Here is a 16719-nt window from a genome sequence, read left to right as displayed (position 1 = left end):
TAAAATATAATTAGTCAGTTCACATTACACATTTACATGTAGGGGAAGTCAAATTTACTGGTGAAATTGGCACAGCCGGATGAACAACATAATAAAGGGTAAAGACGTAAAGTAACTAACAACTGATTATTTTTCACAAACGATTATTTTAAACGTGTTATTTTTAGGTAAACAATCAAGTAGTAAAAACATAATAAGAGTATACAAGTTCTTTTTTCTTATTCAGGTCTTTCTTTTGTGTTTGACCAAAATAGTTTTTATATATTTTATATAATCATATTAGATGATTAATAACATTCTATCGGATAAAATAGTGTAACCAAATTTCTCTCTATTTTTTTCTAGATAACATGATATTTTATCGACACCATTATTAGTAGAACTCCACTGCATGTTCTCCACACCATTGGATCCTTTCTTTGCCTTCATAGCACCCACAGTAGCAGCATGCTCCTAAATGGTTGCCGCCTTCGTCATCTGAGTATGCCGCATATGTTATCCACTGTTGATGATTTGAATGAGTGGAGTTTTCTTGGTTGGTTCATTTTCGTTTGTGAGAGTGACAGAGAAATGAAGGAAATGAGAATTGGCGTGGAGATGAAGCATGGGATGAAATACGGTTTATAAAGAGAAAAGTGAAGACAGAAGAGAGGCATGATTTTGAATTTTTGAATTTTCTAATGCAAAATAGTATCTGTGTGTTTCTTGTACGGTTTTTGGAGCATAACACAAATGGAAAAAGTTGCAAAGCAACGATAGTAAGGAAGATGATGAGTTCGGTGGGGTCTAAACAGTTTTGTTTAAGTCCAAATGAATCTAATCAGTCCAATTTGTGAGATTAATTAATTTTATTTTGGTTTAAGAATTCAAGTCAGGCGTTATTTTTTGTTTAATCAAGTTCAGTTGGTTTTGATCTGTTAGTTTATCTTTATTAATCCGGTTATAATATTATGTAAATACATTTAAAACAGCGAGACATGTTGATATACAAGGTTTTTGTACTCTCTTTTTATGAAGAAAGTAGAAATAGATTGAAAATGTGTGAAGAGACATATCAATTCTCAAGATCCGCTTGTTGTGACACATGTGAGACCCCACATTATTGTCACTAGTACAGAGTGTTACCTTGTTAAAGACGAAACAAAGTGTTCCAAGTCTTGGATGTTTAGGTTCAAATGTATTCATGCAAATAAGAGGAGACTTTACACGATCATAGCAAAAACATATGTTGTAGAAGCAAAAGACAAAAAGGGAGAGGTAGCTCCTCATCACAAGTTGTTGATATAGATGGCAAAATTACTAAAAGGCATTTAAACATCATCATCTAACTAAAGTTGCATATAGACTTATCATTTAACCTTTGACTGGAAACTAAATACTAAATGGTGGAGGAAACCCAGTCACCATCTTGGAAAGAAGTGGGAACATGAAAGTGATGGAATGCGGCATCTTCGAGATTGTAAATCCCAATGCCATGGCCTGCAAAGTAGATTGAGTTAGGCTTGAGACATGAGCGTGAGCTAGCCGGGATGCAAAGGCGATTTGTGGACCTAAGCAACATCTCAGTGATTGCCTTTTAAAAGAGAGATAAAGTGTGTATATATACACAATACCATTGGACAAGAAAACGTTGGTTACTAGAGGCTGACTCCACCTAGTGATTCATCTCCAAGTGGGTACATGACCCAAACATGTTTCAATCCAAGTGGCTGCTGCTATCACACGAATCCACATGCTCCCAACTCAAGTCAGGAAGGCAACCTAGTAACATCAATTTATGTAAAAGAGGGCTTTGGTTCAGCTCAAAGTGAAGATCTCACGAGTACAACAAGTTGCCACAAGGAGCAAGCAAGTTGAGATGAAGAAGGGTTGAAATGAGGTTCATAAATAGAAAAATGAAGAAGAAATAGTATATGTGCGTTTCTTGTACCCTTTTTGGAGCATAACACACAAATGAAAAAATTTGTACGATAGCGAGGAAGATGATGAGTTTGGTGGAGCCTAAACTGGTTTGGTTTAAGTCCAAGTGAATCTAACCAGTCCAATTTTTGGTTCAATTAATTTTCTTTTGGTTTAGAATTCAAATCGGAAATTATGTTTTGTTTAATCAACTGCTGTTCGGTTTTTATTTGTTAGTTTATATTTATTAATCCGGTTTATAAGGTTATGTTAATACATCTAAAACAGTGAGACATGTTAATATACAAGTTTTTGTTCTCTTTTATACGAAAAACTGTGTGGAATTACAATGAAAATGTGTGAAGAGACATTCCAATTTTTGAGATCGGCTTGTTGTAACACATGTAAGGCCTCACACTTGTGAAATAAAAAAAAAGGTTCCTCCATTAGTCAAACATATGGACATTGTACCATCTAATAATCTCAAAATTGAATTTGTTGGTGTTAACAATAATTTTGTTTTAAAACTTACTATAACTTTGAATCTAGTATGGATCTTGATAACCCAAACTTTTAAGAATGTGTGGCTGTAAGAACAGAACAATCTCATGTTTTAGCTCATCATAGAACAGTTACTTTAGACTAACAGTAGTTATGGTTTATTTGAATAACCATTCGAGATTATTTTTTTGAAAAAAAACATTCCATATTTCGAGCGATTGTAAGTTCCATTATTTAAATATAATCATATATTATATAGATATAGCTCGACTATCATAATTGTTAATTATCATATTCATGATTGTTTATTTTATACTATTAGCATTTTAACATATATTATAAAATGTAATTTTGTAAATAGATCATTTATGTGTTGTGAATCTCAGAGATGAGAATTTTCATGTTTCCCCATCATTTACCCAAAAAAACAATTAAATTGTAAAAATAAATTAGTTAAATCTTAATGAATTATCAAGTTATCTCATAATTAGGTAACTTATGAAAACGCAACATGAAGTGTTTGAATGGAGAGTGTTCAAAAAGCTGGTGAACCACAAGGTGGGAGAAACCATCTTTCAATTTTCATTCACAAAAATGTGTTTTATAATTTTTTTTAATACTTACTGAACATATAGTTTCACTAATTCTAATTTTTTTATTGTATATAATGTAATTGTAAATTGTTTTTGAAAACAAATATGCAGGTGAAATTGGCACAGCGATTTACGTAGTAAACCCGGATAAACAACATAATAAAGAGTAAAGATGTAAAGTAACTAACAACCACTGATTACTTTTACAAATGGTTCTTTAAACGTATCCTCCTATATATTAAATCAAAAGTCGCTTCATTGACTTAAGCTTAGGTGTCAATCATAAAGAGAATTAGAAAAAAATTGTTATAATTTAATTGGTTGAAAGATAGTCAATTCTTAAGTATTTTAATTATATCTAAAATAAAAAGTAAGTCTGGAACTAATTAATGTCACTTACCAAATAGTCTAAATGATCAAATAATAATTTATCGTAACTAATTGTAAAAATTATAGAAAGTGTAAAAATGTTTGATCAATTTTTATATATTTATATACTGTATAAAATAATTAGTAGAACACAATTTATAGAAATCGAAATAATGATTTCATATTCATATATAAAACATTATATATGTATATAAATAATTATAATAATTATTAATATCTTTTAATATCCATATATGTCTTATAAGTCATTTATAAAAAAATTAAAACATTTATAAAATTATCTATCATGGCTTACAAAATTATTTTATCTTAATTTTAAATTATTTATATGAGGTCGAGCTGGAGCCATGAACAGGTCTGCATAGGCTCAGTTAAGGTCCTGAGAACTTGACCGCCACAATACAATTGTCATGGAGAAGAAGAGGACATGGACACATTAGTAACCACTTGAGTCTGGCAGCCAGGCAAATGTACAAGAGGAGGCATTGAGATCTGTTTTGGGTTTGGGTCCAATGTGTATAGATTTAGATCATCTCGGAGAGACAAAGACCCCGTTCTTTAACGGGGCCGCCCACCCATGAGCTGCTCCGATTATTCTCCTTGGTTCAAACAACTCAGACAACACTTTCTTTTTTTATTGCATAAAGTTGAGTAACATAGATTGAAAAGCCGAGAGTTCCAGACTCCTCATCAGGGCCGAGGATGTGGTAGGGAGACGTGTATGGCATGGAAGAAGAGAAGGATCGATGTATTTGATTAGGAATGGCAGAATACTAATTAGAAAGACAGTAGCGTGATGAAAAAAAAGCTCTGCTAAGGAATATCAACCGAAAGAAATATAGTAAAGTAGCTTACAAGTGCATCTCTCCAGAGCGAACGTTTCAAGAGGCCATGACAGAGAATGAAAGACATGATGTTCTTCTTAGGCCTTAGTTCGAAGAGGATACGTACAAACTATGTATGTCAAAGTGTCCAACTCCTTTTGCAAGATCTGATCTGTGAAATACAAAAGAAAATAAGGAACAACATAGCATTGGATTTTTGAATATGCTAATGCAAAATAGTATATGTGTGTTTCTTGTACCTTTTGGAGGATAACAAACAAATGAAGAAATTTGCAGACGATAGTGAGGAAGATGATTAGTTCGGTGGAGCCTAAACTGGTTTGGTTTAAATTCAAGTGAATCTAACGGTCCATTTTTGGTTCAATTAATTTTCTTTTGGTTTAGAATTCAAATCAGACATTATTTTTTTGTTTACTCAAGTGCAGTTCGGTTTTGATTTGTTAGTTTATCTTTATTAATCCGGTATATAAGGTTATGTTAATACATCTAAAACATTGAGACATGTTAATATACAAGTTTTTTGTTCTCTTTTTTACAAAGAATCTGTGTGGAATTACATTGAAAATGTGTGAAGAGACATTCTAATTTTCGAGATCGGCTTATTGTGACACATGTAAGGCCCCACACTTGTGAAATCAAGAAGGGTTCCTCCAATAATCAAACATATGGACGTTGTACCATCTAAGAATCTTAGAGCATCCGCAACGCGGAGATTTCATGAATCCTTAGCGCATTAACCTAGGATGATCTCAATAAAAAAATATTAACAAGGCTGAGATCAGTAAGGAGCGGTCCGTAAATAAGGTGTTTAAGGACTGAGTCCTTAGTGACGTGGCAACGTCGTGCACTCTTTCCTTCTCCTTCTTCCTTTCTTTTCGTTTTCCACCGAGGCCGCCGATCTCAGCCGGAGACTCTCTCTGATTATCCTCTCCCTTCTGTATCTCTCCGATTGACAGATTCGATTTCGTCTCTTCTTTATTTCTTCCAAAACCCTCAACTTTTTCAATTTGGGAGTAAATCAAATATCTCTCTTTGTTGATGGGCACTGCGTAGGTTTCTGGATCTCCGACGGAGATAATGAAGCGGTAAGACATTCCTTCACAATACTGTATATAGTTTCCATTCAGTGCTTTGCTGCAAACTTTGCTCATGCCAGGGATATTTGTTTCGCCTTTCATCTCTTTTGATGGCTCTTTATAAAGAAACCAGGGATTTCTTCAAACTGATAAAATCAGGCGTAGTGTTGCCATGCACCGCACATGGCACTATCGGCACAATAGGCAATGCCATAACAATCAGCCACAGGCTAAAATTTATGGAATTGTAGAGATTTTGGGTTGATTGATTAGAGTCATATATTTCGAGAGACTAAGGGAATGATTAGTTTTCCAAAATTGTGAGTCATGGTTTTGTATTTAATAAGCTCTTGCAAGAGCAGTAGGGTATGTTGGGTTTGTTTTTAAGTAATCTGGTGAAACCGAAGGAAAAGAGTTACATCCTTCTTTAGGAAGAAAATCTTGTATTTAGTTCTCTAAGAAAGTGAAGTGATTTTGGGAGAAAATCTTATAACTAGTCATCATAATGTGTGCTTGTCATAATTGTGTTCCTTGTTTTGCAGGTTAAAGTGGATTTTGATGACAAGCTCAGTTGGGAATATCTGTTCAAGGTATATTGGCTTTGCCTGAAGGAAGAGCTTTCTCTAACTGTCGACGAGCTTACTGTCCTTGACTGTCCCCGTCGTCTCCGCTCATCTCTGCCGCGACTCCGTCACCGGCAAATCACTGCGTTACGCTTACGTCAACTTCGATTCCGCCATCACCGGTACAAAAAACAAACTCAATCTATGTGTTGATTCGGATGTTTAGTCCCTTCGGAGTCATACTTTCTTGCAAAGTAGCTGAGGAGAATGGCCAAAGTAAAGGCTTCGGTTTTGTTCAGTTTGCTACGGAGCAATCTGCTGTTGCTGCTCGTCTTGCCTCCCAAGGCTCTATGGTTGATGGCAAGAAACTGTAAGTTGAACTGTGTTCACTTCTGAAGGTTGATGATGAATGTTTTAATTGGTGTGTTTCTTTATCAGGTTTGTGGTTAAGTTCATTAACAGGGATGAAAGAGCTGCTATGTCTGGGAATCAAGAGTTCACAAACGTTTATGTGAAGAATCTGCTCGAGAGTGTTACAGAGGATTTTCTCCATACGATGTTTTCTCAATGTGGGACGGTCTCTAGTGTTGTGGTTATGAGGGATGGTATGGGAAGATCGAGAGGTTTCGGATTTGACAACTTCTGCCATCTCTCAATGGAAAACCACATGGTAACTTAACTTCTTTGCCTGCAATTAGCTGGTACTTAGTAGATTGTTATTAGACAAGAGTTTCTGATTTTGGAACATTCTTTTGGTAATTAGGATCGAAGAAGTTGTTTGTTGGAAGGGATTTGAGAAAAGGTGAAAGGATGGAGATGCTGAAACAGAAGCACAAAGACAATTTTGTTGCCAAGTTTAATGTTGGTTGGTTTAATCTGTACGTGAAGAACTTGAGTGAAGCAATCAACGAAACAAGGCTGCGAGAGATATTTGGAAGCTATGGGAAGATAGTCTCAGCAAAAGTGATGCGTGATGAAAGTGGCAAAAATAAAGAATTCAATTTCAATTTAAAAAAAAAATTAATAAAATTTTTTTTCCTTAAGGATTCCATCTTCGGGAACACCATTGGAGACAACCAATTTTGATTCGAATCCTTAACTATTCAAACAAAAATCAAAAAAAAAAAATTATTAAAATATTCCTAAGAATTCATTGGTGAACCTCACCATTGTGGATGCTCTTAAAATTAAATTTGTTGGTATTAACAATAGTTTTATTTTAACATTTACAATAACTTTCAATCTAGTTTGGATCTCGATAACCCAAACTTTTAAGAATGTGTAGCTGTAAGAAATTAAAAATCTCATGTTTTAGCTCATCATAGAACACGTACTTTAGACTAATAGTAGTTCTGGTTTATTTTATTTTTTTTTTGATGAAATCTTAAATCATTAATCAGTCAAAAAAGAATATGTACAAAGAGACCAGTTTTTATATCTTTTTGTCTAATAGCAATATAATCTAAAGTAATCAATCGATAATCGCACCCCGGGTGGAGAACATTGCATAATACAATACAGCTTCTGAGACTCATAATACTTGGTAGAAAAGATCCTATTACGGATTGTTTTGTCAATCTCTCTACAAAGTTGGCTTGCAGGTTTCGTTGTGTGGTTATGCCTTCTATTGTTCCTTTCAATCCAGATGTAGTAGATAGCTACTTGGAAGGCCAGACGCAAGAGAATGGCTGATAAAAGATTAGTTGCCCGCGCTGTGATTCTCTCCAAAGTAGTTTCCCAGTCTGGGTCAGGTGCATCTCCAAACAGGTTACCAACGACTTCTATCCAAACTGTATATGTGTAAGGACATGCAAAATATAGATGATCTCGAGTCTCCACAGGTTCTCCACAGAATAAACAAGGCTGCGTCAGCCCCCAATTACGCATACGAGCCCCTTTAGAAAGCCTGTCTTTTATTGCTAGCCAAGCAAAAAACGCAAACCTGGGAACTCTCTGTGGGAACCAGATCACACGATGCCATGCAACATTTTCTCTGGGATCACAGATCAAACTCCAAGTTTTGTTTGATGATAAACTATCCCTGAAATCGTCCTGACCATGCTTCCACATTACTTCATCTTCTTCATCCGGTGTAATAGTGACGGAAAACTCCTAACCTGTGAAACGATGGCCTGGAGTGTGCGGTCACGAGTGCTTCGGAATCTCCACTCTGTTCCGACCACAACATCACAAACACGGGCATTGCGACAGATCCCAAGCTTCTTAGTGCCTATTTCCCCATAGACATCAATGAGATGCCCCATAGGGTGCCAGATATCGAGCCAGAACTTAACCGATTCTCCATTCTTTATCGCCAACTTGAGAAAAAATTTAGCCACTGGCCGGAGCTTCAACAACTTCCACCAGACCCAAGACCCTGTAACACTTTCCCTAGCATCCCAGAATACCTCGGTCTTCAATAGATACTTATGGACCCAAATTGGCCACAGAGAATCAGACTTAGAGTGAAGACGCCAAATGAGTTTCAAAGCAAAGACCTTGGCCATGTCGGAGACCCGCCGTGATCCTAAACCTCCCTCCGATTTCGGTAAACACACTTCACTCCAGGCTACTTTCGCTTTACTATGGCTATTAGGTGAGCCACTCCAGAGAAAAGCCGAGCATAAGCTATCGATTTCGTCTAAGCAAACCTGCGGGAGACAGAAAGCAAAGGACCAGAAATTTTTAATACTAGCAATGACCGAATTTATCAACTGAAGACGACTTGTGGGTTCAATTACTTTCATTTTGGTTTGGCATTTAAATCTGACATTTTTTATTCAATTTGGTTCTGATCTGTTAGTATAAGTTATTCTTAATTAACCCAGTTTACACGGCTATGTTAATATACCTAAAACATCGACACATGTAAAACTACTTAAAGGCCAAAGCGCAATCGTACCTTGAAAGCGTGTGGGAACGTGTTAAAATTTAAAGCAAAGTGATATGGATTACAAAATTTATAGCAGTTTACGAGTGCCATAGATAAACGATACACACAAAGAGACATCATTTAGAAGAGATGACACAAGTAGGTAGGTAGGGTGATAGGTCTCAGTTATAGGATCATCTATTGACTGTTGTTGATCTAGAAACATGTGATTTAATACCAATTAAAGTCTCTCTTCAAATCAAAGCGAATTTGTTCAAGAACAAACTTAAAACACACACTTTTCTTTTGGATAGTTTCGACTACCTCTTTTTGTTGTTTTCATTGATTTAAATAAATAAAAGTTACAAGAATCAATTATGGGATCATGATCCCTATACAACGAGGAAATGAGAAAAATGGGAAGATTAAGTTCCTAAACATCAGGAAGAATCAGTCTCCATTATTAACAACTAACTCAATTAAAACAAATAATTAAAAGAACAATGAGATACTGCAAACCAGGTCCGGTTCGTTGGCCAATGTTAACGTGATTACTATCTCATCAATAATGATGGATCTCAAAGACTTAAAGAACACTTTACTGCAATTTTTCTCTTCATATTCATTCTCTTCACATGGAGATACAAACGATAAATAGTAGTGGATCGTTCAACTATCCTAAAACCTAGGAAACATAATTGCATAACTAGATAAATGGAGATCAAGCTCCTATATTCAAGGAAACATTAAAAACGAAATCAGGAAACGCCACTTCTATCTGCTTAACCCTCCGGTTCGATTCGGTTATCCTGATCGGACCATTTGGTTCGCATCATAGGGGCATGCACTAGATGCAAGATGGAGGAAGCCAGTAAAGTCCCGAGGAAGAAGGAACTTTAAAAGAACGGATTGTCTTGTTGTCAGCGAGACTGTAAATACCAAATCCTTTGCCAATGAAATAGATGGAGTTAGGCTGGAGACCGGGGCAGGAGGTAGCCTGGACGCAGAAAGCCTCGCTCTTTGAAAGGAATATGCACAAATCTCCAATGTCCTCTGTGTAGCACATGTATCTTCCTTGTGTCGTCTCCTCCTCTCTGAACACCATGAACCGCCTTATCATGTACTTGAATTTTTCAGACCAAGGGTAACCCTGTGCGTAACTGCACAAAAAGCAAAGCAAACATATATGAGACAACAGTCAATACTTGAAAGAGTGATATATATACTTACCATTTGACAAGAAAACACTCGCCAGTGGAGGCAGACTCGACCAGGTGTTCCGTCCTGCTACACACCATATCCAGCAAACCCCACTCGGACTCAGCCAGCTCAGGAAGGTCGCGGAACACAACCTGATGTAACTCAGGGCTAAAGTTCTTCTTATCCAAGTTGAGATCCCATGAGTACAACTCGTTGCCTCCAGGAGCAGGCAAATAGAATCGTTGGTCTCTCTTGGAATACATGAGATTAGATGTTTCCAACATACCCAAAGTCTCAACGTTGGTCCAACGCAAGTCACGGTTGGGACGACAGAGACTGAGCTGATTGCCCAAGAACTTGATAGCAACCACACAGTCTTCATCATCATCAGAAGGAGAAGAAGAAGACATTGCCACGTTCCAGACGACTCCGGTTTGGTTATCTGGCAGAGCAGTAAGAGAAGGCAGAGGGATAATCTCGGGGTTTGATTTGGGAGACAAGGGATGGTAAACGTTGCTCATACATACAGAACGCTCACCATCTCTAGAGAAAATCCCCCATCCATGAGAACTCCCGATCTGCCTCGAGTGGACGAGCTCTTGGGGAAAGGTTTTGTCAGTGATGGTAAGCCTCTCTTCCTTGACCGGATCGAAGAAGACAACATCTCTTGTTTCGGTACCATCATCCGGCGAGTGTTTCTTAAGCGTATCGCCCAGGGACAAGTACGGAGTAGTGGTGGCTAGGGAGGATGAAAACAAACGAAAGCTCCTCCTTTTGTGCGCCTGAAGAGAGAGAGAGAGAGATGGATCAAACACCAATTCAAGTTAACAAAACTCTTTTTCTCTAAAAACATGTCCTTTATTTACCGACAGAACTCAAAAGAGAAGGGAATCAAGATTTAAGGTTCAAGAGAAGAGAAGCTTACAAGTACATCGCTGCTGACTGGAGAGAGTTTGGCGAGTCCGAAGAAAAACCGAGACATTGCTCTCACAAATGGGAAAAATCTTGGTCTTACTCTCTTCTAGGGTCTTACTGTATTCTAGGGTTCTACAGTTGTTACAAAAAGAGACGATAATTTACGAGTCTTTATTCAATTTCAAATTGACCCAGTCGATCGGTTTCCAGGTTTTAGTTTGTTCAACCGGTCTATTTCTAATAAAATCCGACAGGACAGGTTCAACCGGTTGTCTGGTCTTATCCAAAAGCTTATACCATAATTTAAATCATTTCGAAAAATAAAAAATCATTTCGTTTCCTTTTAAGAGACAGGAGGAAAAAAAACGTTTGGAAAAGAGACAATTTCTAATAAAATCCGACAGGACAGGTTCAACCGGTTGTCTGGTCTTATCCAAAAGGTTATACTATAATTAATTTTTTTAAAAAAAAAAATCATTTCGTTTCCTTTAAGTGACAGAAGGAAAAAAAAAACGTTTGAAAAAAGAGACAAGTCCAATTCAACAGGTTCAACCGGTTGTCCGGTCCATACAATATTAATAAGTCAACTGCAGAGCGAAGAAGCGTTGGTCTTTTCTGGTTTAGGGTTCCGGCGAGTCTTCCTGAATCGGAGAAATCCAATTCACTTTGAAGCTTGAACAATGTCTCAGGTTCTTACCAGGCTCTCCAAGGCCTCTCCTTTAGTAAGCTTCGCTTTCTTTCTTTCTTTCTGTTAGTCTCTCTTGTTTGTGTGGAACTGAATCCATCTATGTTTGGTGCTGCAGAGGGGCTTTCGTATGTTCTCATCATCTTCGGTAACGGGTCCTTTTCTGAGGCTTGGCAGTATGGTCAAGGTAGACAAAGATGTCCCTGATGACATTCTCTTGTTCGATGCTGCCAAGGAAGAGTACCTCACTGTCCCTGAGACACCCCTTCCCCAAGAGCTCGCTGACACGACGGTCGTCGAATCTTCTCATGGATGGGGGTTCTTCTCTTGCTTTTCCGACCGTTCCTTGTACATCTCCGACCACTTGAACCCACTCTCTTCTTCTTCCAAGGTCATTCCTCTGCCTCCCCTTACTGCTCTCTCCTCTTGCCAAACCGACGTCTTCTGCAACGTCGCCATGTCCTCCTCTTTTCCTAGTGATGATGACCAGGACTTGGTCCTTGCTGTCAAGTTCTTGGGCAGACAGCTCAGTCTCTGTAGACCCAACCGTGACTTGCGTTGGACTAACATCGCTACTCCTTTCCCCTTCTTGGAAAGATCCAACCTCATGTACTCCAACAGAGACCGCAAGTTCTACTTGCCTCTTCCTGGCAGCACCTACTTGTGTTCCTGGGATCTCCACTTCACCCCTAGCTTCCGTAATTTTGTCTATACCAACCGTCCCAGGCTGTCACAGTCCGAGCACGAGCTGTTGGATTCTTGTTCCAGGGCAGATCACTGGGTTGAGTCTCCCTCTGGTGAGCGTTTTCTGGTCAAATGCTACGCTAACGACACTCTGGAGAGAGACCCTGTGTTCATGGTGTTTAGAGAGGAAGAGATGACCGACGGGGAAACATTCAACATGCATTACACCGAGGACATTGGAGATTTGTGCATCTTCATTTCGCAGACTGACCCTTTCTGCGTCCAGGCTAGCTCGTGCCCTGGTCTAGTCCCCAACTCCATCTATCTTGTGGAGTCTTTCTTTGGTGTTTACCATCTCCCCACCAAAAGCCTTCGTCCTTTTGAAGAGAATCTGGAAATGAATGACGTTCAACCCATCCTTCCTCACTGGCTTCCTCCTGTTTCTGTCTAGCTCTCTCATCTTCTATGTGGTAGCTAAGATATAAGTCTTTTATTTTCTGCTCTCTGTTTGTGTAGTGTGTTAAACTGACTACTCTGTAGTGGTAATATGCATATTTAATGAGTTAGAGAACCCTCCGTCTCTGTTTGTGAATGCTTACATGCATTCTTTATTACCAGTGATCCAAGTTTGTGTACTGACTGAGTTTAGTTATTGCACCTGCTGGCGTTGGTTTAGTTTATACGATTCATCAATGAGATAGAAGATACGTCAGGTGAGAATATCAGAATGCAGAATGGCTCTTTAATGATTGAGCATTGTTCTAACAAGCGGCTTACCCAATGAGACAAGATCTCCATCCATTTGCAAATGTGATCAAAATAAACAAAAATTGGTTAAACGGTCAATCGAGTTATTTAGATTGTTAAGTGAATTGGTTTTGTATGCTGTCAGAGATACAGATTTACCCCTGTTCAAAAACGCGGATGCCTAGTCGCTGCTCGGACCACTACCGCTGCGATTTTGACCAAATCGGTCAATAAAATCGGACACCAATTAGTCGGCCCAAAAACAGACTAATCGGCCCGTCAAACTAACTAATCGGCCCAAAATTTTATTTAATAGTGATATCTTTGGGCTTTACTGAAGCCCGATATCTTAATAAACACATCTCATGTAGAAGACATATATATAGTCGTATTTCTCTTCCATTTTTGTGTAACATTATAATGCGAAAATAAATATTTTGCACAGATGGGGTATCGAACTCAGGTTGCCCACGTGTGATAGAAGTGGTCTTGACCACTTGGAGACATCAACTATTTGACATTTTACGCATATGTCAATATATATACGCATATACTTATAATAAAAGTACAAAAACTAATTTCTAATTAATTCCTTATTTATTGTCTAGACCTGTTTATATACATATATATTTTTTAAAATTGATTTTATTAAAGTTAGTTATTGATATAAATTTGAGTGTATATAAATTATCACATTATAATGTTATTTAAGTTATATATTTAATTTTAATTATTAAATAAAATAAAAAATATTAAAAACTAGGCCCTGCGTATATCCCGCTTAATCCCCGATTTTTCGGTAACTCGCTAGGCCCGAGGTTGCCGCCCGACTAGCGCCCAGCGTAGTTTCGAACAGGGAGATTTACTAAGACTTCACTAGTTGTAGAGAACATGCCCTGTAATAACCAAAAGACAAGACGAGATAGCTCATCGCAAGTGATAAAGAAACTAAGATACTAAATGGTGGAGGAAGCCACTCACGGTCCTGGAAAAGAGAACCTGTCAGTTTATTCATGCACCAATTAATATAATGTGCAAACTATACCATAATCAAATAGTAATGTTACTGTACCATTTATGATCAACTTTATATATATATATCCACACCCATGTTCGAGATTGCGCTAGGCGTGAGTCGGGCGGTCGGTCTACGCCTAGCGAGTTGTCAACTAATCGGAGTTTAATCGGAGAGTACTCGGAGAGTAGTTTTTGTATTTTTTAATTATAAATATATGGATATATATTAACATAAGTGAAAATGAGACAACGATGCATCATAGTCTAGTGGTTTGTGATGGGTTTAACGATGTTGGAGGTTGCGGGTTCAAAACTTCATTATTTCGTCATTTTATTTCTTTTATTAAATGCGATTTGTGAAAAAACTTTTAAAATTACTCATTAGTTTGTCCCACATCGCCAAACTAAGAGAAGGAGAAGTCATGAAATCTCTTATAAATACATAGATACCGTCTCTGCACTTCTTAGACAAATTAGCCTATTCTATGGGTCCAATATTTGTCAACAACTGCCAGTTTTAAGTGGTTTAAATCGGTATTAACCGGTTATACGATTAATTGTGCCGATTTGGCAAAAGCGTGGCGGTTGACCCGTGCCGAGCCTCTACTCTGGCTCATAATCGGCTCCTAGCCCGCGTTTTAGAACCTTGGATCCACACTACACTACGGGTGCACAAAATTTCCTAGTATAAGCAAAGAGGAGAATATTTTTAAGCTAAACAAACTACCATAATAAAAAAAAAGTCAAAATATCAATTCAAAGTGAAACCGACGAAAAAAAAAAAAAAAGTTTTTGGGTAGGTTACTGAACAGAATGATGAAACGCTAACTTTTACGTAAGGCCGCGACCATCTGCTAATGGACCATCCACGTCCGCTTTTTCGATCCGTGGGCACCATCCCGCCTAACGAGTGGTGTGTTAATTTTTTCAAAGCCCGAAAGTCTTGTTTACTGACCATACAGTCACCACATGACATTTTCATGTGTTTTAGCCTCACTCACATGGTATCGCGAATCACTTCCCGATAGGTCACTCATCCTTCTACTACTCTAGCTCAAACACGCTTAACTCTGAAGTTCTAAACGGATGTGTAACGAAAAAGGTAAGTCAACTTTAGTGACATAGGTAGTCAAATCAATTCTCTTAACCCTTTCCACAATCACAACTCTAGATGTTATAATTCACCTCTCTCAAAGAACGCAACGTCCTCGTTGCGTCCCACGACATGTCTCAAGACGCCTCTCGGGTCGAAACCGAGATGGCTAACCAGCTCTGATACCATTTGTAACGCCCCGACCATCCACGTCTAATGGCCATCCACATCCACTCTCTCGGCCCGTGGGCCCCATCTCTTCTGGCAAACAGTGCGTTAATTTTTCCAAGGCCCGAAAGTCTCGTTTACTGACCCTACAATCACCACGTGACCTTTTTCCGTGCTTTAGCCTCACTCACACGGTATCGCGAATCACTCCCCGATAGTTCACCCATCCTTCCACTACTCCAACTCAAGCACACTTAACTCTGGAGTTCTAAACGGATGTATGATGGAAAAGGTAAGTCAACTTTGGTGACATAGGTAGCCAAATCAATTCTCTTAAGTCTTTCCACATATCACAACTCAAGATGTTACACTATGATGCTAATACAATCAACCATTATTAATCCTTAGACATAGGATCACTAATTTAAGATAATCTACTTCTATAACAATAACTTATATGCTAATTAAGTTTTTAATATCAGCTTTTATTGTTAATGATATATGGTGTTTTTGACACATTCTAATAATGTTTTCCAAAGTGTTTTTGAGTCTTTATCGAGTCTTTTTAGTCATTTTCGAGTCATTACAAGTCTAGAGTTGCATTGGATGAGATGGATTATATGGTAGAAAAGAGACAGAAAAAAGTACAAATTGGAGATTTTCACGTGGAGCAGCCGAGTAGAGCACCCGAGTGCATGCTCCGGCGGTCGAGATTTTTAAGGAAACTTCTAATATTTTGAAATTTTACCTAGAAGTCTGCCTTTTTCCTCCTGGGCCACCACTGACATGCAAAAAACACATGTTCTTATTATTTTCACAGACTACGCCACTTCTTAGAGAGATTTTTGAGAGAGAAAACTTATAACCTTGTTAAGGGAGAAGAATCTCTACTTCCTTTGGAGAAGATTTCTAAACCCTCTTTGTTTATTATTATTGATTCAAACATGTTTTCTTCATCTATATTTTCTCTGTTCATGGCTGAATAGTCAATTGTTAGGTCTAGGGTGTTAGAGTGTTTAGATCCATGAGGTAAATACAAATAAGGATTATTGTTGTGATTGTCTTCATTCATGGTTACGCTTACAGCCTGCATTTAACTAACCATTAGTGTTTGAAACTAGGTTTAATCTAATCATCAAAAGTGCTTAGGTTGATAGAAACAACATGAATGGGCAACTTATCCCTAACCCGCGAAAGTAGATGCTAGGGCAACTTGTGAACAAATCAAATCTGAGCTTAATGTTTATCTTCATATTCTAATCCAAACGACAGTTTAGGTGTTAGAATTGCTTAATAAAAGGTGAGATGCCACGAGAGTGGATTGATCGACATGTTTATTTCAAGTTTGTAGACTTGTTTGAAATTGTTCCTTGAATAGTTATTTGGCTCATGATCGCTAGACACCTGATCCTTCGCCCTAGACTTAGTATCTTTTATAATCCGAAACCAAATCAACTTTGTACTTGCTTTA

The 16719-nt window shown here is 37.8% G+C and overlaps 4 protein-coding genes across 4 annotated transcripts; 2 read left to right on the top strand and 2 right to left on the bottom strand.

Moving 5' to 3' along the window:
• The first annotated feature begins 4919 nt into the window (after positions 1 to 4919).
• Positions 4920 to 6910, top strand: LOC106402835 (polyadenylate-binding protein 6-like). The gene is made up of 4 exons (XM_013843632.3): positions 4920 to 5313; positions 5847 to 6237; positions 6306 to 6537; positions 6631 to 6910. The coding sequence occupies exons 2-4, from the start codon at positions 6086 to 6088 to the stop codon at positions 6661 to 6663; spliced, it is 417 nt and encodes a 138-aa protein (XP_013699086.2). The 5' UTR covers positions 4920 to 5313; positions 5847 to 6085; the 3' UTR covers positions 6664 to 6910.
• A 1026-nt stretch (positions 6911 to 7936) lies between these two features.
• Positions 7937 to 8374, bottom strand: LOC111209379. The gene has a single exon (XM_022709236.1). It carries the CDS (start codon positions 8372 to 8374, stop codon positions 7937 to 7939), a length of 438 nt encoding a protein of 145 aa, XP_022564957.1.
• Positions 8375 to 9322: 948 nt separating this feature from the next.
• On the bottom strand, positions 9323 to 11041 carry LOC111209619. The gene is made up of 3 exons (XM_022709635.2): positions 10865 to 11041; positions 9970 to 10721; positions 9323 to 9899 (listed from the first exon to the last, which is right to left on the bottom strand). The coding sequence occupies exons 1-3, from the start codon at positions 10919 to 10921 to the stop codon at positions 9587 to 9589; spliced, it is 1122 nt and encodes a 373-aa protein (XP_022565356.1). The 5' UTR covers positions 10922 to 11041; the 3' UTR covers positions 9323 to 9586.
• Positions 11042 to 11367: 326 nt separating this feature from the next.
• On the top strand, positions 11368 to 12799 carry LOC111209611. The gene is made up of 2 exons (XM_022709621.2): positions 11368 to 11576; positions 11658 to 12799. The coding sequence occupies exons 1-2, from the start codon at positions 11535 to 11537 to the stop codon at positions 12672 to 12674; spliced, it is 1059 nt and encodes a 352-aa protein (XP_022565342.1). The 5' UTR covers positions 11368 to 11534; the 3' UTR covers positions 12675 to 12799.
• Positions 12800 to 16719: the final 3920 nt, after the last annotated feature.

The sequence above is a fragment of the Brassica napus genome, chromosome C7 (genome assembly GCF_020379485.1).
Source record: "Brassica napus cultivar Da-Ae chromosome C7, Da-Ae, whole genome shotgun sequence".
NCBI classification, from domain to species: domain Eukaryota; kingdom Viridiplantae; phylum Streptophyta; class Magnoliopsida; order Brassicales; family Brassicaceae; genus Brassica; species Brassica napus.
This window is presented reverse-complemented; position numbering and strand designations above follow the sequence as displayed.

Bases quoted from the DNA above. Each gene is read 5' to 3' on its own strand.
- LOC111209611 (XM_022709621.2), top strand. From the start codon at position 11,535: ATGTCTCAGGTTCTTACCAGGCTCTCCAAGGCCTCTCCTTTA. The intron at 11,577-11,657 runs GTAAGCTTCGCT...TTGGTGCTGCAG, and splicing joins TCTCCAAGGCCTCTCCTTTA to AGGGGCTTTCGTATGTTCTC.
- LOC111209379 (XM_022709236.1), bottom strand. From the start codon at position 8,374: ATGGCCAAGGTCTTTGCTTTGAAACTCATTTGGCGTCTTCACTCTAAG.
- LOC106402835 (XM_013843632.3), top strand. From the start codon at position 6,086: ATGTTTAGTCCCTTCGGAGTCATACTTTCTTGCAAAGTAGCTGAGGAG. The intron at 6,238-6,305 runs GTAAGTTGAACT...TTTCTTTATCAG, and splicing joins ATGGTTGATGGCAAGAAACT to GTTTGTGGTTAAGTTCATTA. The intron at 6,538-6,630 runs GTAACTTAACTT...TTTGGTAATTAG, and splicing joins TCTCAATGGAAAACCACATG to GATCGAAGAAGTTGTTTGTT.
- LOC111209619 (XM_022709635.2), bottom strand. From the start codon at position 10,921: ATGTCTCGGTTTTTCTTCGGACTCGCCAAACTCTCTCCAGTCAGCAGC. The intron at 10,722-10,864 runs GTAAGCTTCTCT...CTCTCTCTTCAG, and splicing joins CAGTCAGCAGCGATGTACTT to GCGCACAAAAGGAGGAGCTT. The intron at 9,900-9,969 runs GTAAGTATATAT...CTTTTTGTGCAG, and splicing joins GAGTGTTTTCTTGTCAAATG to TTACGCACAGGGTTACCCTT.